Source organism: Hemitrygon akajei, chromosome 30, assembly GCF_048418815.1.
Source record: "Hemitrygon akajei chromosome 30, sHemAka1.3, whole genome shotgun sequence".
In the NCBI taxonomy this organism is placed as follows: Eukaryota; Metazoa; Chordata; class Chondrichthyes; order Myliobatiformes; family Dasyatidae; genus Hemitrygon; species Hemitrygon akajei.
In genome coordinates, this window is record NC_133153.1 from 31,753,759 (window position 1) to 31,781,143 (window position 27,385).

Below are 27,385 nucleotides of genomic sequence, written 5' to 3' on the forward strand. Positions count from 1 at the left end.
TGATTAGAGGGATTACATCTCCCATGTAACAAAATCAAAATGTCTGTGTTTTTAAAACTTCTGTGAAAGGTTCTGCACCCCCTCTTCAAGAGAAGCAAGGGAGTTTTAACCAGTGTCCTAGCCAACGTTTCACCCCTCTAACATCATACTTCATCGCTATCACATTAGTCAGTGTTGTGTGAATTGGCTTCCACAGACCCCACAACAGTGACACCCATTTCCACAAAAAATCAGAAGTAGATTTAACTACTTAGATTTTAGACTTTAAACAGTAACATTATTCAGGCTAAAGGACAGAACGTGAATGAAACTTTGTCACTGTAGAGCTCTCCTCATTTACTGCAGAAGACTGGTTAATATATGCAAGGAAAGGGATTGGATGAATATATTTAAAAAAGAGAAAGCTGAAACATCTGTACTAATTCCTCAGATTTACAACCTTTATTTCAACAATTCAGAACATAAAACACATAAACTCAGGAAAACAATTCTATAAAATTCTGCAACAGTATTAATGTAATAAAGAAAATAATTTTAATACATCTTTAATTACATTGCACAATTCCATATAAGCAAACTGTTTTAAAAATCAGCACAAAGAACTTGTGCATTTTGCACATGTAGATAAACAAACGTTGCATTGCTAGTTGCTTCTTGCTTCAAAATCTCATTTCATCACTTATTTGCTTGGAAAAACAGATCAACACACAAAAGGGATCTCCAATACCAGGCAGCAACCTATCAGATTTAACAGACTAGTTAGGACATCCAGTTCCTGAAGCCAGGAATATACTTTTTTGAGTGATTTAGTGATTTTTAGTACTATATCTTTCACTTCCACAGGCACAATCTTTAAAGTAGGCACATCTTCTTGTTCAAATATTCTTTCTTCAACCACCAAACCAGGTTTTAAACTTAAACAGCCAATCCCTAGATTAAGATCTGTCACTTTTAACACCAATCTGTTACCATGCATGCTGTTTATTCAGTATCTGATAACCGGCTCTCAGGTATTGGTCACCTATGTGTGTTCCACGTTACATATCCCAACTAATGGACCGATTGTCCAGAAAGTTGTGCAAGTGTCACAGTGCAAGGCAAGTGAAATAGAGACCACTCATTCAAATCACACTAATCCAGCAAATATAACCTTCATTCATTCTATAAACAAAAGCTACAGCAACAGTAACAATATAAAGAAAAACTGGGGCAAGAGAAGTCAGTCTTTCATTGAACACTGAAATACAAAGAATGATAAAAAATAAACAGATTTGTGCTGTCACTTTGCAAAAGGCCATAATATTTTCATTGGTGTTTTGTAATTTCATTTTTGAATGGATTTTTGTTATAAATAAGACTGCAGTCTTCTCCCCTCTCCATCACACATTGTCACTCAATCAATATTTGCTTGCATCAGTTAGTGGGCATTGCATTTTTAGTTAAACTTTTGTTTTGCATCTCTTCCACTTGGCCCTCTTCAGGACCTTGTACAAATGTATCAAGAGGCTTTAATTTTGACCTCTGCTGAATGGAATGGGCGACTGCTCCCTCAGCTCCATTGTTTAGGAATGGAATCTAGCCGTAATGCATCTATACAGCAATGAGAACCTAGTGTAAGAACTCCAAAATCTTCATCCCATCTTTCACCTCACTTGACGTTTGTACTGAGTATTCTATTTGCTCTGTCAGTAGAGTCTGGCTGTGAAAAATTAGGCCTCAGCCATGCATTATGTTTTGGGAAATGTTTCATGAGGAACAACGAAAGGATGAAACTGCCTTTTCTTTAAAAAGGAGAAAAATCATCTTTGTTAAATTGCCCTATTTTTGGCATATGTAATGTCTTGCCTTAAGAGAAAGTTAGTAAAGATACAGTGTTGAAAATAAATCATGAAGATCTTGAACGTAATTAGTAGCTGTATTGTACTTTTAACAGTAGACTTCAGCATTTAAACAGAAAGGCAAAACCCACCCATCTATCCAGATTTCCACCTGGATTGGATTCAAATTCCTCTCAATAAGGAGGTGGGGGGACAATTTCATATATTGGGGAATTGCTTTCGGCATCAACAAAATGGATTTTAAATTAAAAATATGCAAACTTAACAACAGTTTACAACTGAGTTTCCAAATACAGATCCTCCCCATCTTACAAATGCCCAGCTTATGTATAGATCATACACAAGAACAAATGTTTCTATGACCTGTGGGATGGCTTTGCCGGCTGCTGCAGGGCTGCAGGCATTTTTGCTGTGTGGGGAAACGTGGTTTGTGGCCGCATTTCCAACTTGCAAACTGTTCTGGCTACGAACAGTTCACAGCAGTGGAATCCTGCCTTAATTTGGGGAGGACCTGTATAGGGCAGAAAATACTGGAAATGCACAATATGTTGGTTAGCATCAGGAAAGGATAAACACCAAATACATAAATGCACACACAAATGGTCTTCATCTCTCCATTTTGGATGCTAACTTAGTAAACATGCCTTATTTTTGTCTATTTGTGGATTATTTTCACTATGTAGTGTTTGGCCCGAATTCTGCCAGAAAAAAACTGGAGATAAATGTATGCCCTGTCCCCAAGAATAATTCATGTCTATTACTACATTATTCAGGGGAAGCTTACATGACACAGGCTGAGACATGCCAAACCAATCAGTGCTTTCAACAACACTTTAAAAAGACAGATCAGAATCTAGAACCAAACAGGAGGCTAGTATAGGAATGCTTACCATGGGACATTGCCAGAAATTTACTCAGATTTCTGGGTTTTATCAAATCTGCAAAGGTTTATTTCTAAATATTATAGTTATTGATTCCTGGTTCCCATAAACATACTTTATTTTTACTGGACGTTATTAGAGATCATATCAATTATCTTTAAGAAAAATACTCAAATCTGGATAACTAATTTGAGAGCTGAAATGGAAATTGTTTTTTTTTTGGATCTTGATCAGTATCAAGTAATAAATATATATTCATGCTAAATTCACATCAAAAATGTTAAATCTGGGATGTATGTGCCATTAACTTAAATCCATGTATCCATCTACATCAATAGACCAGTCAGATAAATACAGAAGCTTTTCATTGAAAAATTTACTGGATAAATGCAAGTCCTAAAGTTCAGTGAAGAAAGTAGTTGTAACCCCTTGTTGCAGTGGCAGTGAATAGTGCTTCACCAGTTAATCCATTCACTGGTTTGTGCAAATTATCTGCAACCGCATGGCTTTCCTCTGGGTGCTCCAGCTTCATCCCACAATCCAAAGACATACCAGTTTGTAGGTTAATTGGTCATTGGATAGTAAATTGTCCTGTGATTAGGCTAGGTGGGTTGCTGGGCAGTGTTGCTTACCTATTCCGTGCTGTATCACTACATTAAAAAAATCCATCTGTTTTTCTTAAACTACTGAAATCATTTTAACTTGCTGTCAACTAATGACACAGAGTATTATCTAAATGCACAAATATATGGGGTGTGGATAAAGGAGTAGAGTGCTTACTCTTTACAAATACATCCCCACTCACAAACAACATAGCCAATAAACAATCACAGCTGCTTATGGAATAGTACTGGTCTTCAAAGTGGCGGTGGATGCTTCTTTATGCTGCTTCAGTTAGCAGGCTCTGAGACCATTTCATAGACTACAAAATACTTTGGATCTCAACCCGGGACATTAGCTGTTTCTCTCTTCACAGATTCAGCCTCCCTGCTGAGTAAATTCAATATTTACCCACCCACCTATCTTTCCCACTTACCTCGCTTCACCTATTGCCTTTTAGCTTGTCCTCTTCCTCTCCACCCACTTTCCTATTTGGGCTTCTTCTCCCTTCTTTTCCAGTCCCAATGAAGGATCTCGGCCCGAAACGTTAACTGTTTTTTCCTTTCTATAGTTGCTGCCTGATCTACTGAGTTCCTGCAGCAAATTGTGTGTGTTACTCTAAATTCAACATTTTCTATTTCTAATTTCAGTTTTTCAGCATCTCCAGTGTCTTGGGGGGTCCTGAGATCATAAAAGGCACTGTATAAATATTTCTCTTAAATGTCACTGGTATGTGTATGTGTGTGTGTGTGTGTGTGTGGAATCTATTTTGTGGCATGATTCAGAAATAAAGGCTTACACTGTTAATTCTAACAAGTGGGGTTAATTATGGTAAAATGGAATCAGGAAAACAAAGTTATTCAATGTTGTAATTGTGTAGTCTACCTGAATGGAACAGGCTCAACACCAGTGAATCCTTACTGCATCTTCTGGATCTGTCTTCCAAGCATTCAAAGCAATGAGAGTCGCACAAAATAGAAAAGGGCTCAAAGGAAATAGAAGAAAGATTGCTTAGGACAGTGGAAACATTTTCACAATTCAGTATACAACTGAACATTTTTAAATCACAGGCGAAGTAGGCAAATAATAAAAGTCATTGGAGATAATCAGTATTTTCATCAAGTAGATAATTTAAAAGAAATTTTCCCAATGTAAAAAGAAATTCCATGCATTATAATGTTCTTCTCCCAGAATCTATGCAAGTTATTGTTGCATGTACAATTAATTCTTTTTGAGGCACACTGATAAAACACAAACATTAATAATAATAGGAGATTTTTCCTGCAATACTGTTAGCGCCTCACAAAGCTGACATTTGCTACGTCTTCCTATATTTATTGACAAATTCAGTCAAACATTCAAGTGGAATATTATCAGTTAAGTACTATGAACTATTACAAGTCAACTGTATTTCTCCAGATCCTTTGCATTGTGCAATGAAAATATCTACCTGAGATCTAAAGTCAATAAATAACTAACATTACTATTCCCTCTCTTGTCCCATCAAAAATTGAAATTACCTAGATAGAAATTGGAACAAGCAAAATACTACGTTTAACTAAAGTCAAGTACACATCATTGACAAAACTGTGCTTTACTATCAAATTACATTTTGTATAAAAGGGGAAGCTTAAATTATGAAAGTAAAAATGACAATAGAGGATCAGGATAATGCATATTCAGCATTGATTCCAGGTTTCTGACTTCTGAGTCTACAGTCAGGTAAAAACAGCTGATTTTATTATTGCATGCAGGTAGGAACTCAACATAATAACAAGTGAAGATGGATACTTCTTTTGACATTTGCTTTGGCTGGAAGTGCACAATATGTGTGGCAGCAATGTATCAGGAGCTTGATTTCAAATGTTAATGTAATAGTTGGAGTTTCAAGTAGAAAAGCACCAGGAGAAAAATCCCCATTGCGATCCTATGGTTACCTCATTTGAGATGTCTTAACAGTTTATGTAATATCAGATAACTTTCAGATATCACCAGCTTGATCTAAATAAATGCAAAAGATTCTTTGCAGTGAAGATCTTTGGTTAGGGTTAGATTAACAAACACCTCGAGTGACTGAAACCCCTTTTGAAACTAATTTAAAACACTGCAGCATTTTGATACACCTTTTATATGGTGCATTGCTGCCAAATTGCAAACTGCACACCTCAAAATAATGCCTTACTTCAAAAACATATTTTCCACCAACACTGGCAGATCCAAAAACGTAAATGAAAAAAAATAAGCAAGGTTCCTCAAACTTAGAATTCAAATTTAACCTCCAGTGTCCTTGCTGTGGAATACTCTAGTTAGGGCCATGTATCGGACAAAACTGATGAACCACAGAAATTGTAATTATGTTTGAAATGTACAATACTGTGCTGAAATTAGGATATTTTTTGCCAGCACAACCAGAGTTGAAGTCCCTGTACATGTCCTCCATTCTTCAAGTTTCTCCCATGAAAATATGACAAGTTTTTATACCTTAGTGAAATCTTTGTAACTCAATTTTCAAGGCTTTAAAAGCAACTGCAACTTCCTTCTCGTATTTCTCTGATCTTTAGCAATGAGCCCTAGAAGACCTTGCACTTGAAAGCAGCCAAAACCCTGAATTTTCACCTATCATAAGTGAATAGAGTAGAAGAAAATGTTGAGCTAATCTACTAGGTTACATGCATCCCAGTTAAGATTCAAGACTAAAGTTTATGTACATCAAAGCACATAGTGAAATATGTTGTTTGCATGTGTTGGAGGCAGCCCACAAGTATCAGCATTCCAGCGTCAACATAGCACGCCCACAATATTCAGCAAATCAACACAGAATACAACAAACGACAACCAACAACAGCAAAAACAAGCCTTGATCCTAGCAATGTACTGCACATACAGTGTCCCTTAACCCCAGGACTGTCCTACAGCTCAAGCCTCTAGGAATCTGAAAGAAGTCTATTAACTAAAGGCACAGGAAATGCAAACCATACAGTACTTACCTGGTAGGAATAGTCACTGATATAACATAATATTGAAATTTGCAAGCCAATGAAGATTCTGAGACCAATGAAAACTATTACCAAAACCAAACCATTTCCCACTACCATTATTAATGATACCATTTCCTGATCAGTTATGGCAATAACAATGTTAAACACAAGAAACATCCTCAAACAAAAAGGTAATACAACACACCTTCGCCATACCTTCCTGATCCGCTCCAACTCATTCTCACCCAAGTACTGAAAACAATTAAAGAATCATAATTGTCACATATCAAACCAGAACCTTAAAAATCTAATTTTTCATCCCATCAATCAACTGATGCATCATTGTGAAATAATTTCTCAAAAGCAAAATACACATCTATGGGCAATTATGGCATCTGTTTTACAAAATTTATTTGTGCCATCTTACCAATGAACTTCCTATATACCAAAAAAAATCAAACTATTCATGATGCAACAGAACTGTAATGTTTTTAACTGCTCAAGTTATTATTGATTAACCTAGTTTACTAACTTTATTAAATCACTATTATTCCCAAAATATGTGATATTCACAAACACATCAATACTTAAACTATTGTTATCTTCTGCACTTGGAGATTCAAAATATCTGCAGCTAAATGCATGCAGAAATATGTAGTTGAGGTATCAATGTCATTGGCTAATTAAAAAAAGCTCCCATCAATTTCTGAATGCCCCCTATATGTTAGCAGGGATATTTGATAATAGATTTTGCATAGGCTATTCGAGAGCAAGCAAAATTCTTTGCAATTTTACCTTACATAAAGCCATTAATACTACACATGCTAGTCACTAATACCAGTGCAGTAACTTGAACTTGAAAACCATCCATGGATTTGGCATGGATTCACTTCAGAATTTCAAACATCCCAATAGATATTATTAAATTCTCAAGCCTAACCTCTCTACTGCAGTTCATTTATTTCAATTAAATCTGAAATCGATGTTGTACAGTCTAACCAGAAGAAAAATTAGGCATGTTTTCTTTGGTTTTCACTTAATAAAGATTATACAAGTGCAGTGACCTATATGAATAAGAGGCATCTAAAGCAATGAACTACACAAGTACCATTCAGTGGATCTTTAAGGATGCCTAACAGAATCCAGGAAATAATTTTAATTACAGAAGCTGAAGCTACAATCAATATCCTTCTAAATGGGATGCTTAAAGCTGGTACATAAGCCTAAAGATATTGAGCATTGATTGCATTTATGTTGCAATACCTCACAAGACCTTATCATCCACAGTAATATTTTCAAGGTGATAAACTCAAATTTTAAACATTGTCAAATATCAGGAAAAAATCTTTAGATATGATGGAATAGACGTGTCAGTAATAGGCTCTCTAACATGATGTTTGCACAAGTTCCTGTATAATATTAGAAGGATTAGAAGCAGATTTCCCATGGTATTAAGACGTACAGTTGCACTGCAAAAAATGATTTGTTAAGTGTCACAATGTTTTTACCCTTCCACCACTCTGCCACCTACTCAAGCACAATATTATTAACTGATGCATCTGTGTACAGATGTTTGCGCTTCATGTTGTACTCTTACAAGGCAAACTTAAGAGCCATGAGAAGTGGGAGCTGTGAATCATAAATCATTTCTCAAACCTTAAAATACTAAAGCGCAAATGAATGAGTTTCCTTCTCAAGTAGAAAGTAGCAAACACAGTGCAGCATTGACTACATGTTGGACATAGTCAATAAGAGCCTGTACTACAAAGAGACTGTTGCTGGCATCATATTGGTGATTAAATACAGTCTCCAGTTTATTAAGTTACAACACAAAAAAGCTGTGGTTGATTCCACAAGATGGATAATTATTACTGGATATATCTCAAATTTAAAATTGATTTAAATTTATCTTTTATTTTTATAATTAAGTGTAATTGCATTGTGACCATTTTCTAACAGAAATTCTAAAAGTCATCCAATCAAAAAAACAATTTTAATTAAACTTGACCAAGAAAAATTTGACTTACAAACAGCAAAATTAACTGCAATCAGGTCCAGAGGGGAAAAAAATTGAGAAGAATGTATAGCTTGGTAGGTAATCCTGAGGAACTGGTGTTTGGTTCCATCAGCCACAAGATGCAGTAAGAATACAAAATCCGCCTGAATGGATATCAATTTATCTTGTGCTTGTGTACATCATTCAAGAGGTAGAAAGATCTCTGGTAATGGGTTGAATTTTTTTTTTACTATATTGATGTGTTGCTTTTTACAACAAATATATTTTCTGGCATTCAGGAATCCAATAATCCTTCAATCTTGACAAATTCCCATCCCTGCAATCATTCAAACCTCCCAAAAAATCACATTACTTTGCTAAATCTCACATCTACTTATGGTTAGCAGCCAGTAATCACTACACAGCTACTCCTGAAACTAGACAATGTGGAGCAAATCCACAGCGGAAGTGAAGAGGCATCAATATCTACTTCAGTCTTCTCCAATCCTGATGGTGCTAATACTAAATACCCCTGGTAACAATTGTGCTTGAGGAGCATCCATTTCCAGAGTGGATGTTTCTTAACTAAATGCAGAGGATATTGGAAAGTGCTCATCTAAAACGGAGGCAAGGGCTTTTCTACTTTTTAATCCGGAAATACAGAATCTACTTGATACATTTCCTCTTGCTTAAGGAGCCAGAGGAAATCAACCAATTCAGTATGGTTTTAGAAAACCTTGGCATTAGAATTCTATAGGACTTAGAATTCTATAGGACCGATGAGATAAATTCTAAAGATTGAATCAAGAGTAAAGCATCAGCAAGTGCCTGAACAACTTATTCCATTTCTCAAATGTTGAGCTGTTACAATGCTTAGGTACTTGACTCAGCATCAAAAGCAACAGATTAATCAGGAAAGGATAATGTCCAAATTTATACTTTACCGGAATGGCAGAACATTCACCTCGTCCTCCAGTGCAATGATCAAGATAGGATTTCTATATATAGGTAATTTACAGATTCTGTAGACAGTACAAACTCTTATTTAACCTGGATTTTCAAAGTGTGAAGAACTATTTCACATCCATCACTACAAGTGCTGGACCATCCATACCATTCTTCTTGAGGAATTTTCAGAAAAACTTGGACAACATTTCATGGAAAAATTGTTTGTCTTTAGGTATTAGCAGTATTCTAAGTGGAGCTAAAATGACAATGAACAAACATAGTGCTAATATGTGCCATGTGGGAACAAATACTCTATTTTGAAAGGAATTCATTGTTGCCCCTAAATAGTGAATTTGAAAAAGGCATCGCTGACAACCAAATGGAGGTAATAAATGTGTTCTGCAGGAGTTTTTTTTCATGTAAGAATTTTACATTTTGTTTCCTGTGAAAGACTTAACTGTCTGCATATTTTTTAATTCAAACACCGCTGCACTTAACCTGATCACAAGACCACAAAACAAAAGATTAATCTAAGGGGCAGAAAAATAAATGTCATTTTTAAACCATAACTTAAAAATATATATATCAGAAGGCACAAGTTTTCAACAAATGAACTCCTGAAAAAACTTCTAGGACCTCTAAGTGTTGGCTCATTTGCTCAAATTGACAGCAGATCTCTTGTGATACAGGAACTCTTGTTCCATGTCCTGATGAATATAAAACTAAGTTATTGTCAAGCACAGTGAATTGTCATGTCTTGTGCACCCATGTTTCTTTGACTGAAAAAAGATACAGAAAGGGTCTTACAATCACATCTAAACTGTTGTGATAAAAGAGTATAAATTGGCCGGATGAACTACATTAATAGCTGGGAGTTGTTAAGATAATCAAACCCAAGCCAGGAATGTAATGATGATAATGGACTGAATGATTGAAGAATTTGGCAAATAAAGTTTGTACAGTGGCTACTCGCTGTGGTCTGAGCAGTTCTGATCTCCTGCTGCTGTACATTGTGGCTTGTTCTTCTCCCAGTGACAAATGGCGTTTGTGTATTCGAGAATAAGCTTATCCATCCAAGTTAAAGGTTTTGGAAAGAGCACTGCGCCTTCAAAGAATCCAAGGTGCCCTCCATGTAGAGTTAACACAAACATGACGTTTTCTTTTTTCCCTATATATTAATATATTAAAGAAAAAAATAATCAGAGATTTACAAAGAATATGCTACACAATAGCAAATGCTATAAACTACAGCCAAATATTTGCAAGTACCAACCTTTCTAAGTGCAAAAAACTAACATTTTTTCTCCTAAAATCAACTTTAGCTTGCTCTTGTCCTAATTTCATACCTTTTAGCTTACTTCATAACTACTGAGTCCATTTAACCTACTGTGACATTGTGCTTCACTAGTCAGATAGAAGTTGATCGATTTTTGATTAGTAAGGGTGCTAGAGATTACAAAGAGAAAGCATATGAATGAGGTTGAAAGGGAAAATGAATCAGCCATTATCAAATAATGGAGTAGACTTGATGGGCCTATGGCCTAATTCTGCTCCCATGTCTTATTGTCTTCAGAACACCCATTCCAAGTTAAAACCTCATGTTGTGTCAAATTAGAGGATCTCAACTGAGGAACTAGGAGTTGCTTCAGAATAACTATCAATGGGAGGCAGAAACCTTGGTCATTATCCAATAACATCTGCCAGAATGTTTGCTTATGCTTGGTAGGCAGGGACAAATTGAACCAAGTTGTGATGGCAACGGGAGAGTCAATAAGAGGTTGAAATCCCACACAAATATAAATTAAACCTTCAGTTACATTAAGTGAAGCATGTGCTTTGCACTGTTTATTAAGTACCATCTTTTAAAATAATATTTCAAATGCTGAGGCTTTATAAGACATTAGTTGTACTGCACCTGGAGTACTGTCAACAGCTTTAGGTCCCTTATCTAAAAAAGATTGCGCTGCAGTAGCAGAGGACTCATGGGTTGAACGGTCTAACTCTGCTCCTATGTATTATGGTCTTACATCCAAATAAACAGTAAGATACATCACAAAATTAAACACAAAACAATTCTATTTAACTTTAAGTTAGTCCAGTTTCTGAATACATCCACTTTAAAAGATAAAGAACAGTGGCAAAAAATGTAGAGTATTTGTTCAGGAGATGGTACTGAAACCAAATATTTACCAACAGCACCTGCTGTCCAACTCATTATTTGCTTGATGGCCTCATAGTCAATCAGCACCCTGTGAGTGCAAGGTAACTAAACAAACATAAACGAACTTCAGCAGTCACCAATGCTGAATAGTGTTTTTCACTGATCAACCCATGTTCCTGTGTACAAAACAGGAAATCAACTGCTCCGCTGAAGCAATTGAGAAGCTTCATTGGTTTTAAACAACATCTTTGCTCTAAGAGGGGAGTTATGTTTACTGCAGGCAAAATCAAATTGGAAGATCAAAGATACAACTAAATGATCAAAGTATTTTCCCACAAGCTTTGAACAAGAATGAAAATGAAGATTTGTGCTATAGATGTCACAGTATTTATATCACTCAGTACACAGCAGATTTGACCTGCATTCTTTAGCAAATTTGTTTTCTTCTACAATAAATGGCTTCTAGGAATAAAACACAATTAGGGTAAATATTTGACACTTTTACAATAACCCAAAGACTGCAAAATAAGTGCAAAAGGATGGGAAAAAAATTGAGCAGCAGCCACAATCACATTAATCTTCTAATTAACAATACAGGCAGTCCCCAGCTTATGAAAGGGCTCAGTGCCTAAGAATTATCTATATGCTGATTTCCCCACAGATCAGAAACCTACATTTTCAATGATAACCCAATTGTAGTGCTTGACATACACTTATTGTGGTTCATTCACTGAACATTCATTTTAACACTACTCATAATAAAGCAAATAGAATTTAAACTCTCTCCAATTATTCATGAATACTGCATCACAAAACATTATTATTGTTTCCTTGAAAATGCTTTAAAAAATTATGGAAGAATTTGCATAGTCATTTCATCCATAACCTGGGGAAACTTTGTATCTTTCCGCTTTGCCAGGGTGGCTTCTTCCTGAATATCTCTCAGGGTTGTGGCAGAAGGATCAAGTCCTTTCACCATTCAATTGGTTTCAATGAGGTCACCCCTCATTCTTCCAAATTCAAATGAATACAGGCCCAGAGCCATAAAATGCTGTTCATATGACAATCCATTCAATCCTGGAGTTATTTTTGTGAACCTCCATTGAACCCTCTCCAGTCTCTGCATTTCTTTTCTAAGATAGGGCCCCAAAACTGCTCAGAATACTCCAAATGAGGCCCCACCAGAGCTTTATAAAGTTTCAACATTACATCCTTGCTTTTATATTCCAGTCCTCTTGAAATGAATACTAATATTACATTTGCCTTCCTCACCAGACTCAACCTACAAATTAGCCTGCTCAAGGACTCCCAAGTTGCTTTGTGCCTCAGTTTCATATATTTTCTCCCCACTTAGAAAATAGTCAACACTTTAATATCTTCTACCATGACCATAAACTTCCCAAAACTGTATTCCATCTGCCACTTCTTTGCCCATTCTCCTAATCTGTCTAAGTCCTTCTGTAGTCTCTCTACTTCCTCAAAACTGCCTGCCTTGCACCTATCTTCATATCGTCTTCAAACTTTGTAACAAAGCCATCAATCCCATCATGCAAATATTTAGTATATAATGTAAAAAGAATCGGTCCCAACACAGACCCCTGTGGAACACCACTAGTCACCGGCAACCAACCAGAAAAGGCTCCCTTTATTCCCACTCTTTGCCTCTTGCCAATCAGCCACTGCTTTATCCATGCTAGAGTCTTTCCTGTAATACCAATATTAGAATCCAGTTTATTATCACTCACATATGTAATAATTTTTTTGTTTACAGCAGCAGTACAGTGCAATACATAAAATAACTACAGTACTGTGCAAAAGTCATAGGCACCTCAGCTATACATATGTGCCTAAGACCTTTGCACAGTGCTGTATATATGCAGACCACAGATAACATTGGTTTGACAAAGTCATCTTCACTTCATAATCTTAACCTGATTTTCCTCTTTCAGATTGTCAACCACACATGCTTTCCTAGATGCTTTTAAAATATCTAAAATTGACTGAACACAGCCACTCTGTCCTGATTGTTAACACATTTTGCAACAGAATGTTGTCATCTACAATTAGTGTTGCAAAGATGGAACATAACCACAAGAGCACTTAGCCACTTACTACTTATGGAATAAATTAATTCCTGCCCGCGCAGAGGATTAGTTCACAGCAGTCAAATGCCTCTGCTGTTTAACTGTATGCACCAATTCATTCTGCTTAAATCCACAGCTGTTACAGTTGAAAAATACATTCACTGTATTTTCCAGCGCATCTCCTGCACCTAATAAAGTGCCCGATGTGTTTGTTTGTGATCTTCTGCTGCTGCAGCCCATCCACTTCAAAGTTCGATGTGTTGTGTGTTCAGAGATGTTCTTCTGCACACCACTGCGTGTGGTTATTTGAGTTACTATTGCCTTCATGTCAGCTTGAACCATTCTGGCTATTCTCCTTCGACCTCTCTCATTAACAAGACATTTTCACCCACTGAGCTGTCCCTAGGGAGATATTCTTTCTTGTTTTTTTGCACCATTCTCTGGAAATGCTAGAGACTGTTGTGCATGAAAATCCCAGGATATCAGCAGCTACCGAGATACTCAAACCACCCAGTCTGGCATCAACAATCACTGCATGATTGAAGTCACTTAGATCACATCTCTTCCCCATTCTGATGTTTGGTCTGATCAACAACTGAATCTCTTGACCATGTCTGCATCCTCTTATGCAATGAGTTGCTGCCACATAACTGGCTAATGAAATATTTGAATAACAAGCAGATGTACAGGCATACCTATTAAAGTGACCACTGAGTGTATCTATTACACCTGTGACAGTTCTGTAAGTGTTATCATTACTAATTCATATCTTAAGGGGTTTCTAAACTAAAAACATTTGTGTTTCACTGAAAACATCCTCCTGCTGACAATTTGACTTTATATCATCATCCAATATTCTACTATGGTCTCACAATTGACCCCAGTCACGAACAAATTAACTGAGAGCCACTGACTAATGCTACATTTTGGCTGCTGAAAGTTATGCTTGATGTCTGAATTATAGGATAACAGCAAATCATTATGTTCAATTACTGATTTGTTACATCAGTTACAAACATTTCATTGGCAGAATTCAACCATAATGTCATTGACTGCTGGGTGTTAAGAAGTGGATCAAGTTAATTTAAATATTAGATCTGTTTTGCAGTAAAAAGTTTGAAAGGCTTGAAGCCTATAAAATCAGAATCAGGTTTAATATCACTAGCATACGTCGTGAAATTTGTTAACTTTGCAGCTGCATGATGATATAGAAAAAAACTGAATTACACTAAGTATATGAATGTCAAATAGTTAAATTAAATAAGTAACGCAAAAACAAAAATAAAAACATAGTGAGGTAGTGTTCATGGTTTCAATATCCATTTAAAAGCTGTTCCTGAATCGTTGTGTGTGTGCCTTCAGGCTTCTGTACCTCATTCCTGATGGTAGCAATGTGAAGAGGTTATGTCCTGGGTGGTGGGAGTACTTAATGATGGATGTTGCCTTTTTGAGGCATTTGTAAAACCAAGTACAAATATTACAAGTGCAGATAAGTTATTTTTGTAAAGAATGATATTAGTTTCTTTGCATAGCAAGGTTCAGAATTTGGAATAATGGCAGTAATTAAAATGCTGATTTACCAGCCTACAGTTCTTAATTAACCCTGTTTTGCAAAATTAGCACTATTCTTCCCAATTTTCTTTCAATATCACACACAGTGTCCTGTACATATAAAGTTCATTCACTGGTAACTGCAAGCATTTTTATACTTCAACCAACAGAAGGCGCTCACAGGCCATTACAGCAGGACAAAAAAGCTTATTGAAGATCATACCATTTTTGTAGAGTGTGAAAATTAAGCTGATAATACTGGGACTGACACCTCTTTTATCATCTTACTTTTATTATATATTACTTTGAGCCCAATGCGAGCATGTAACAATGTTAAAAACAACTAAAGAATTCTACAAATGCTGGGAACCCAGAGTAACACAAAAAAATACTGGAAGATTGTCCTGATGCTGCATGACCCGCTGAGCTCTTCCAGCATTTTCTGTGTGTTACAAATAACTGCCTATAATGGAAGGTGTGCAATTTTTCCCCTACCTTCCCAACTTTCCCTTACCCATGCAAAACTTTTGAACTTGACACGCCTTGCATCTAGAAAGTGCAATGTGCGATCTAAAGTGATTAGGAGGCCTAAAACAAGCAAACCTTTGTCGATCCCTGGTTGATTTCCACTTAGGAAAGGTTGGGAATAGAGCAGAGAAAGTTTTCTGGTCTTATCCACTGCCAGGAAACACTCACACAATCTGTGAAGTGGATCTTGAATGCACAGCCCTTTACTCTTAGTGTCAGTAATACTTTTTGTAAAGCCCATGAGATGACTACAAATAATATGTTGAACCTGGATTAAATTGCAATAAAATACTCTGTCAAACATAAAGGTGTAAACTGTATGCATCTCATAAGTCACAAAGGATACAGACAGCATTTACATTACTACATGCAGATCCATTTCAAGACCACATCAAAGTGTTGGGTGTTGACTTCTTCATCTCCCCTACCATGTGTAAGGTTCACGAAGCAATGAGGCTTCACCAATAACACATTCCGTAGAACTGCACAAACTTTGGTACAAAGGGAAAATTTAGTTCAGTGATGCTTGGATATCCTGTCTCATACATGCCCCAAGACGTCACATGTGGATCCAATAAGTCCTTCTTTCCTGATAGCTTGTGGATATTACATGAAATAATTTGGAGAAAGGAATGCTGAAGTAGTTGGATAGTTTGATTTTATGGATTTTCGATTTCTCATCTGCACAGTCTGTTAAAGAGCATTAAAGATTGATGGGTCTCTAAATATCAAACTGTCAAAAAGGCACTCTGTTTTAAACAGCATTATTATTTAACTTACCTGCAAGTGAACGAGGAATGGTCAGCAAGCTTTCATGCACTAGGGGGTCATCTAAAGCATTCACTAGCAGTAGAGGGACCTGGATCTGTGTAAGGTACAGACATTATTTTACTAATAGATTCCATTTAGTGATAGGAAGAAGAAAAAAAGTGTCTCTCACCTTTTCATTGGCATTCAATTAGTCTTTGTACCAGTTTTAGCTAGCTCTTCCCTCCAAGTACAAGTGCCACAGAAGTGATCATTCAGAACACTTAATAGTGGGTAAGAGAATGCTTTAAGAAATACTTGGCAAATTTGTCTTGCTTGGGCTCAAAATCCAGAATATCAGTAAAGCAGAATGTGTGAATGTTTGTTTCTCAATGTGGAAAATTAGTACTTAGATAAATATTAATTGTCTCAGGGGCTTTTTTTTGCAAGGATACCACTGACTAAGGATCAGTATTGGTAGGGCATTTCCAAGAATAGCAAGGAAAATAAGGGTGAGACAGAAGAGACTGCACATATTGGAATCTGGAGCAACATACTGTACAATCTGGTGTAAGAATTCACCAGGATGAGCAGCATCAGTAGTAGGGAAAAAGAACTGTTAACATTTTAGCCTGAAATCCTGCATCAGGGCTGAAAGTGGAGAGGCAAAATGGCTGGCATAGAGAGGTGAAGGGTTTGGCGAGAAAGGTGGTAATTGCAATTTTCCCTAATGTTTAAGGTTAAATAACCTATGCAATAGTAAATTTGAAGAGCAATATAAAAGCTTGTCGCCAGGGGCATTTATAACCAGTGATCCAGTATTCAAATTCACCATGATGGAGGTACTTAAAATGCAACCATTGAAATCAGCATTAACATTTATAAAGAATATGCGTTATTGTGCATAAGCATCAACATCTGCATTTTAGAAGATAAGCATTACACCTGGTTAAATCAACTTTTGTTTTTTAAACAAAAGAATTGGGAAGTGAAGAAAACAAAACCTCTAATCCTCTTTACCTTAAACAATTCTAAGTGGGCACCCCACAGTTCTGTCTAGTCCTTTCTCCAGGAAGATAAATATAAATCCTACAGTTGCAAGACATACTTACAACACACTTTCTGGCTAGGGATTAAAAAGAATGATTTAAATACAATTCTTATCTCAATAGCACACGATGCTTTTGAAACAATTTAGACATGTGTAACATAACCTAGTGCTTTCCATCACCTGCATGGAATTGTACTCGAGCTGAAAGATGACAAATTCTGGGAGCCACAAAAAGGCTTCAGTACACAGTTTTCCAAGCCAGGTAGTTCTGCAATTGTTCCACTGAACACTGGTTTGTGTTTCAGTTTGCATTTGACCGGCAGGCATGCTGAAGAAGCAGGCAGCATAAATGTGCCTTTGAGGAATGTTGAAGCCTGAAGGGGCAATGTTTGGGTTTTAAATTAGCTATCACCAAGGACAAATAGGAAACAGTGGGGTAAACTGCTGCTGCCTGTCATAATCAGGACTATCTTGCTGAACACATAAAACGTTTCGCTCTTTAGAATATTAAATTAGCAAGTCTTTTTATTGAATTTGGGGAATTCAATGCATAGCACAAAGCAAGAACCATTACAAATTAAAGCAGGATCTAGTAACTTACGTTGTGAAGATAGTGCATACAGCTTTCTTGCTCATAATATTCTTTTAGTGTGTTATAGCCATGGAACTTTCTGAAATAGACAGATAGTATTGTAGACTCAAAATGCACCAAGCAGAATTGCTAGTTATTTTGATAGGTAGGTAGATAGATACTTTATTGATCCCAAAGAAAATTACAATCAAAATAGCATTACAAGTGCACAGATATAAATACTTGAAGAGAAGCGGAAGGAATAAAAAATAAGTTACCACAAACAGTCTAACAGGAGGGGTCATCACTTCCCCAGCTATAGGTTGACTCATTATAGAGCCTAATGGCCGAAGCTAAGAATGACCTCATATAGCGCTCTTTGGAGCAGCACTACTGATGTTCTGGTAATTTATTTTTATATATTGTGTATTTTACATGTTACAATAAAAGTATACATTCAAGTAGAACAGCTAGAAGTCAAACACACAATGTCTAAGAATGAATTACTGAAATATTAGCATCTTCCTATATAATAACAATCCATGCATTTACTGGGTGAACTAAGAGTTATAATAGAATTAAGAAAAGTTATTTAAACTTCAAGATTCACACCGATGACACAAGACAGGGTACGATAGCATGGTTTTAAGGTTGTTCAGGTTTATACACAATGACCAGGAAATCAAAGGAACAATTAACGCTATATTGTTATAGAACACTACTGCACAGAAAGAGGTCAGTTGGACCATCTAGTCCCTGCCGAATTATTAATCTGCCTAGTCCCATTGACCTGCACCTGGACCATAGTCCTCCATAGTCCTTCCATTCATGTACATATCCAAAATTCTCTTAAATGTTGAAAACAAACACGCATCCACCACTTCTGCTGTTAGCTCATTCCATACTCTCACAACTTTTGTGTGAAGAAATTCCCTTAAACACTTCACCTTTTGCCTTTAACTTTGAACGGCTTCCATAATTTTCTTTGCTCTGTAGCTGTCTAGAGAAGATGAATCTCAGAGTTATATTCTGCCTACATACTTTAATAATAAATGCACTTTGAACTTTTTAACCCATGACCTCTAGTGCTAGTCCCACCCAACCTCAATGGAAAAAGCCTGCTTGCATTTAGCCTACATATAGCCCTCATAATGGTTCCAGATTTAAATCCAGCTGGCTCCTTGCACGAGGTCCACCTGTGCTTGGTTGAGCATCGAGCTAGCAACTCGGTAAAACAGACAAACGCTAAAGAAACAGCAAAGTTGACACCGGATGCGCCAATTGAGGCACAGAAGGAACATACCCCTCATGGTGTGCACCTCTACTAAATCTCCTTCTCATTCTCCCACACTCTGGGGAATATAGTCTTAACCTATTTAACTTTCCCTTATAACTGACGTCCTCAAGTCCTGGCAACATCTTTGTAAATTTTCTCTGCACTCTTCCAATCTTATTCACATCTTTCCTGTAGGTAGGTGACCAGAAGTACAAACAATACTCCAAGTTACATCTCACCAGCATCTTATACAACTTCAACATGACATTCCAACTCCTGTACTCAATACTTTTGATTTATGAAGACCCATGTGCTAAAAGCTTTCTTTGTTATCTACCCGACCGGCTGGTGGCGTAGTGGCATCAGTGCCGGACTTCGGAGCTAAGGCTCCTGAGTTCGAATCCAGCCAGCTCCGAAAGACCTGGACAGGGATGGGCTCTGCCGGGTTTCAGATGCCCAAGACACGCCGTATGATGAGCAATCACCAAAAAAAATATTATGATGGTGCGCCGACGACTCCACCAGGAGTTAAGGGTGCACACACACACTACCTGTGATGCCACTTTCAAGGAGTAACCGACCTGTATTCTCAAGGAGTAACGGAACTGAATTCCAAGATCCCTCTATTCTAATGCCTTACTGCTCACGATTGGATGCAAGTACTACCTGGTTTGTCCATCTTTATAACAAAGGAACAGTTGAGAATTTCAATGAGATATACTGGACAGAGGAGGGTGATTCCATAAAAGTGCAATCTTTTTTTAATTTTAATTTAGACATACAGCACGGTAACAGACTCTTCTGGCCCAGCCCAATTACACCCATGTGACCAAATTAATCTACTAACCCTTATGTTTTTGGAATGTGTTAGGAAACCAGATCACCGGGACGAAACCCATGAGGTCATGGGGAGAAAACACAAACTCCTTCCAGACGGTGGTGGAAATGAACCCGGGCTGCTCAATATAATTTTTATCATGAAAAGTTGATTTTTGAAGTATAAAAGAAAACTTAATCTACTATAGTCACTAAATAAAAGAAATCAGTTAACCAAAAGATGCAAGTCCAAAGGAATGATCGCCTCAGCCATTTATTGAATAAAAGATTTAAAGTTAACTTGTACTGGCATCTAGGAGGAGTTGAAAGAGGACTGTAGTTTTGGTGTCAGGGTTTTCATTGAAATTCACGGACATTTCGATATACATCTGAACAATCACCTCCACCTATGTAGCACTCCCTTCATAATTTGCTGGAGATTAATATTAGATTAATTAGATTAATTTAGATTAATAGGCTGAACTTCTATAGAGATGGTAAACTACAACTTTTAAGAGGCAAGATCACTTTCAGTACCACAGAAATAGATCGTCACTTACCTCATGATGTTGTCATCAATGTGCATGAGGGAAGTTGCTGTGTAAAGTTTGCTCAGATCTACATCTACCAGAGCATTAGGTGATTTGCAACCGTTTTCCCCAAACAATATTTTTCTGCAACAAAATATTAAAACCAAGAACAGAACATTAAATTATTCATTAATATTCACAGAAAACAATTGAAAAAGCCTAAGATCATGAACAGATATTAACCACTAAGACCATCTTATTTCAAATTTGTAACAAAGTCAACTTTATTTAAACTATTAAATATAGGCCTAGGCTAAAATTCTTTACATTAGCTTTATTATTAGGAATGGAAAACTAACATTTAAAATGCTTCTCCAAGACTATCTATTCCTCTGGGGTATCTCACCTCTGCAGGCATCTTATTCCATGTTGTAATTCAGTTCATGGTCGAAGTTCAACTTGTGAACAAATCAGGTGACAAAGAGTTCTCAGGAACAGAACCCTGCCATAAGTAGGGAGGACTGTGGAGGACCTGCAAGCTTTCCCTTCAGTGAGCACATAATTATGCAATAACACTTTACTAATTGGCTGCTACATAAGTTGCTCTTGTTCAGTAAGGATCACTTAATTTTCAAATGCATCTATAATCACAAAAGAAAATTAACAATGAAAATAAAGGTCACCTGTGAAATAAAATAATCTTTTTCATGTTGTCTGCCATTAGGAAGTTGTAAAATCTCCGACACTGGTCCCACTGCAGGAAAGTTTCCTGTGCCCTGAGAAAAACAAAAACCTTAAGCATAAGGTACAACAACATAAACACTCCATTCATGAGGTATTATACAAAGCTGGTTCCTCCAGTAAGTTAAGAGACAGATAGAATCGGACCTCATTACAAATTTAAGAAGTGAAGTAACGTTCTATTATCTACATTTACAGCTAGCTAAAAACCTGGATTTCAATTCTCAGGAAGTTCTTTGGCACAGTCCTGACATTCCTGCCCAGGAGGCAAGCAGCAGTTTCCTGTCTGTTGGACAATTAGCACTCCTGGCATCTTCAGTACAACTTTTCTAGGGTGCATCTAATCTACCGATCTAGTAAATCACTACAGATCCAAAATTTACTCCTGACATATCCCAAAAGGCTACACCTTACACTCTTGTGGTGTGTTTTTTTTACACCAAATGATTCCTTTTAGGATAATAAAACTTTGGAGCCTTGTAACCCTTACAAAATTCAACACCATGACTGTGTGATGTACATTACTCAGTTAATTGATTTCCCCTTATTCATTTTTGACCTGACTATTGGCTTACTCAAAAGGGAACTGGTCCTCAATCTAGACAATGGCAATTGCCACAACAGCAGACTTCATAAAAATAACCACTTCAATAAATAACTTGCAACAATTCTGCTATAATTGAGGATAAGACATAGGAGCAGTATTAGCTCATTCAGCCCATCGTGTGTGCTCTGCTATTTCTTCATGGCTGATTTTTTACAATTCCGTTTCAATCTCATTTTCCTGCCTTGTCCCTGTAACCTTTGATGCCTGACAAATCAAGAACCTATCAAGCTCTGCTTCAAATATACCCAATGATCTGGCCTCCATCGGTATCTGTGGCATTTTATTCCATTATCTAGCTAAAGAAATTCACCCTCATTTTTGTTCTAAAGGGATGTCCTTGTATTCTGAGGCTGTTCCCTCTGGTCCTAGAATGCCGCACTATAGGAAACATCCTCTAATCTGAGCTTGTGCAGACATTATATTAGATTAGCTTTATTTGTCACGTACATCAAAACATATAGTGAAATGTGTTGCTTGTGTCAACAATCAACACACTCCACAAAGTGTCATCATGCTTCCAGCACCAGCATAGCATGCCCACAATTTTTTTACCCATTAGGGCTATGAGAAGAAACTGGGGAACCCTGAGAAAATCCACAGTCACAGGGAGAACGTACAAACTCTTTACAGATAGCGGCAGGAATTGAACCCTGATCTTCCAATCACTTGTGCTGCAAAGTTTTGTGCTGCTACACTACCATAGGAATAGTGGTAAAATTCATGTATTAAATAACTAATAAACAAAGCAGATATTGCATTAATAATCCAAAGAAATAACATTATACAAAAATGCCAGAGAAAATCAGGAGAGGTTCATATGTACTGCAAGTACTATGGAAGGAATAACCTTCATGAAGCAAAGTTTCCATTTCTTCAAATATTTTCTAATCCATTCAATTATGCAACCAACTTATTTAGTATACATTCACAAGGGAGAAAGTACAATTTATGTACATTAGGCCATTTTTTTGTGATTGGGAGTCTAAAAACAGTAACATTCCTTATTGCAGAGTCAGTACCCGACCTGCATATTTAGAAAAGTTGATTTCCGCTGTATATAATCAACATTGCTGCAATAAAGAGAATGGCAACAACCAGATGTTTTTACTTCCAAATAATTACTTCTTGTTGTTAATTACAGAAAGCCAAGCCAGAAATTGACCCAACTATGGAGTCATCTGCTGATGCATCAAAAACGCAGACTAAATGATCACTGTTCTGTATCAGACAGGGCCACGCTTGATGGACTTGCATTAGCTTCAGAGCTCTGAAGCAACAGCAAATAAGCTCTGATTTACATCTGTGTTGTATAAGATGTATTTTTTTTTACAGAATATGCACACAAACAGCTGTCTATTTTAAATCTACAGGGCTTTCACATTCTTTTGATACATATGTAATATATATGTATATATTAAGAGTAAATTCCAAATAATTGGAGCATCTTTTTTTTGGGACAACTCTTAAAGAACATAAACTAATGGATAAAATATCAGGGATTCCCTTTGTTTATTTGGGACACAATGCCACTTAATTGGGACAGGAGACTATTGCCGAACAGTTTCTAAATTGTGTCAGTGGTGTGCATTTATGTGGCCGTTAAGGCACTACAGTGGGCTTAGAGCGATCAATTGCATGTGTTTGTGTTCGAAAAGCAGGGATTTTTTTTAATATCACTGAGAAGTAAGCAGTAAAACAATTTAGAACTATTTTGCTCACTGCAATTCAAACTTTCAGGCATGGAGAAGTCAAAAACAGTGGGGAGTGAAATGAAGTGATTTCACCACCTCAGCAAGTTAGGAACTACAAAGAATTTGTAGGTAGGTATCAACAATCATCTTGAAAATGAAAATGAACATTGTATGAAGATAGTCTATTATCTGCACTAGGTGTCTGCAATAATTTTATTTACAATCAATCAAAAGAGCACCACAGAGTTCCCAGGAAAAGTTCCTCCGTCAATATCTATAAGAATGAATACACAATTTAATAGTACTATAGCAATAGTATGTTCTAATTTGTTCTGTATTTCATTTAAGTACATAATTTGTTGCTCAGTTGAATGGTAGTTCGACTTTTTTTTAAATAGCTTTTTAACTACTTCCAGGAAACTTCAGCTAATTGGGGCAGTCGCTTAATTGGGCCAAAATGTAGTGGTCCCAATTAACCAGAATCTTCTGTATATGTAAATAAATACACATATATACATATTATTTAAAATCTAAGCCAAAGGAGCATTGAAACCCCTTCTGTTCAAGCGAAGTAAATTTTCTGGGGATATCTTGGTGTTTAGTCAGCCTGCCTAGTTTAGAGTTAACAAAGAAGAAAATTCTGCAGATGCTGGAAATCCAGAGAAACACATACAAAATGCTGGAAGAACTCAGCAGGTCTGGCAGCATCTGTGGAAAAGATTTTAAAGTCAACGCTGAATTTTATAAATCAAATGATGTTTTGAGGCAAAACCAAAGTGCTGGTTTACATTCCATGACATGACTCTCACTGCTACGGGCGGAAGTTCCCACTTGCTTCAAAAAGGCAACAATTATACCAGTGCCTAAGAAGAATAATGTGAGCTGCCTTAATGACTATTGTCCGGTAGCACTCACATTGACAGCGATGAAATGCTTTGAGAGGTTGGTCATGACTAGACTGAACTCCTGCCTCAGAAAGGACCTGGACCCATTGCAATTTGCCTACCGCCACAATAGGTCAATGGCAGACACAATCTCAATGGCTCTCCACACGGCTATAGACCACCTGGACAACACAAACACTTATGTTAGGATGCTGTACATCGACTATATCTCAGCATTTAATACCATCCTTCCCACAGTCCTGATTGAGAAGTTGCAGAACCTGGGCCTCTGTACGTCCCTCTGCAATTGGATCCTCGACTTCCTAACCAGAAGACCACAATCTGTGCGGAATGGTAATAACATCTCCTCACTGATGATCAATACCGGTGCACCTCAGGGGTGTGCGCTTAGCCCACTGCTCTATTCTCTATATACACATGACTGTGTGGCTAGGCATAGCTCAAACACCATCTATAAATTTGCTGACAATACAATCATTGTTGGTAGAATCTCAGGTGGTGACATGAGGACTAACAGGAGTGAGAAATGCCAACTAGTAGAGTGGTTCCGCAGCAACAACCTGGCACTCAACGTCAGTAAGACAAAAGAGCCGATTGTGGACTTCAGGAAAGATAAGATGAAGAAACACGTACCAATCTTCATAGAGGGATCAGAAGTGGTGACAGTGAGCAGCTTCAAGTTCCTGGCTGTCAAGATCCCTGAGGTTCTAACCTGGTCCCAACATATCGATGTAGTTATAAAGAAGGCAAGACAGCAGCTATACTTTATTAGAAGTTTGAAGAGATTTGGCATATCAACAAATACACTCAAAAACTTCTATAGTACTGTGGAGAGCATTCTGACAGGCTGCATCACTGTCTGGTATGGTGGGGCTACTGCACAGGACCGAAAGAAGCTGCAGAAGGTTGTAAATCTAGTCAACTCCATCTTGGGTACTAGCCTACAAAGTACCCAGGACATCTTCAGGGAGCGGTGTCTCAGAAAGGCAGCGTCCATTATTAAGGATCTCCAGTATCCAAGGCAGCCCTTTTCTTGCTTTTACCATTAGGTAGGAGGTACAGAAGCCTGAAGACACACCGTTAGCAATTCCGGAACAGCTTCTTCCCCTCTGCCATCCAATTCCTAAACGAACATTGAATCTTTGGCAAATTTTTTAAAAATATACAGTATTTCTGTTTTTGCACGTTTTTTAAATCTATTCAATATACATAACTGATTTACTTGTTTATTTATTATTTTTTTCTCTCTGCTAGATTACGTATTGCATTGAACTGCTGCTCCTAAGTTAACAGATTTCACATCACGTGCTGGTGATAATAAACCTGATTCTGATTCTGGCTTCTGTATTTAACTACCAAACATATGTGGGCAGAGGATAAAATTTACCACCAATTGTATACTAATGACAGGAACAAGCAGTTTTCCTTGTGATACCGATCATTCTATAACACAATGTGCATGTCTTGTAAATAATGAAAACCCATTCACTTTGTACAATGAAATAAAAACATTTTCAACACCATTTAATTAAAGGGATTAGTGTTCCAAAGCTGCAGTGCAGTTATTCAAACACTAGAGGTCTCATGCAGTGTACGAGGAACATAAGATCCGTTGAAAATGTTGAAAAAGGTCATTTTGGGATTGTTTGGGCTCAAATTTTATAGAGGAATTCTGCCAAAGGGGAATGTTTCAATCTTGATAAAAACTTAGCGCACATTTCACTAGAAGTGCTATAAACTTACTTATATTATTGGATTTTACAAACCCACAGAACTTCATTAAAAGCTGGCATTTTAATACTAGAGAAGATAAAAGGAAATTCTACACAGAGAACTTCATCAGCTCTAAAGTACTAGGTTGATTCTCAGTTTATTCCTGTCAGTTGAGTTCTAAAAAATTTTTATTGGAAAGTTGCAGCTGCTACACATTATTTTGCAAAAACATCATAAAAACCTCCAAGACTTTTCATTTGCCTCTTGTACCTTGTAACCAGGCACTGAGTTATGGAAGATTACAAACCTTTTATTTCATCCTCTGTAATATGATGCTTTGCTACACTCTTCACTTCTGAAAACACCACTTTCCAAAAATATATAATTTGCTGCTGAATCTAGAATAAATCTCTGACACACTTTATTGTTCTGAATATAAGAACATAGAACAGCACAACATAGGAGCAGACACTTTGACCCAAGAGGCTGTGCCAAACTAATTAAGCTGGTAACACCTATTGACACTAATTCCTTTTGCCTGCACATGACCCATATGCCTCATTCTCTGCATGTTCATGTGCCTAACAGCCTTTTAAAACCTAAGGTTTTTGCCTCTACCCGCCACTCCTAACACCACATTCCAGTCATCCAGTACTCTGTGTTTAAAAAAAAACTTGCCCCATGCATCTCCTTTGAACTTGCACTTCTCATCTTAAATACCTCTCCTCTAATTTTAGATGTTTAGATGCTGGGTAAAAGATACCAGCTATCTTTCTATTCCTCTCAAAAGGCCTCCGCTGCTAAATTCAGAAATTTGAAAAACAATTTTTCAACATTGTGCAGATACATTACAACTATTTTATACAGAAAGATCTAAGAATACTGAGTTGAACTAAATCCATTTTCTTTATTTACATAGAGAGAATAGGTAGGCGAGCAGCAAGTCCTTTTTATTGAATACAAGAAATAGAATCACTGGATCCACTAGTTTAGGCAAAATATTTTAAAATATTATATATTTTTACATCCTTTCAAACTGAACCAAAACAACAGCTTACAGCTAACGTCTTGAAATCCATTTGAAAGGAAACTCAGGTGTCAGCTACGTACAAGACTGATGGGAAAAGAAAGAAACAATCTGAATCTCTACAACTAAATATTTGTAAGGTTCA

General features: G+C 36.9%; 1 protein-coding gene across 1 annotated transcript in view; it reads right to left on the bottom strand.

Moving 5' to 3' along the window:
• Positions 1–416: 416 nt before the first annotated feature.
• The window catches only part of LOC140718944 (monoacylglycerol lipase ABHD2-like), a 91,023-nt gene continuing 64,054 nt past the window's right edge, over positions 417–27,385 (bottom strand). Inside the window, exons 7-11 of the mRNA XM_073033247.1 lie at positions 21,240–21,332; positions 20,587–20,700; positions 17,965–18,034; positions 16,346–16,430; positions 417–10,409 (exon numbers count right to left, since the gene is read on the bottom strand). Of these exons, the coding sequence (XP_072889348.1) occupies positions 10,207–10,409; positions 16,346–16,430; positions 17,965–18,034; positions 20,587–20,700; positions 21,240–21,332 (565 nt within the window). The 3' untranslated portion in view covers positions 417–10,206. The remainder of the gene's footprint in view (positions 10,410–16,345; positions 16,431–17,964; positions 18,035–20,586; positions 20,701–21,239; positions 21,333–27,385) is intronic.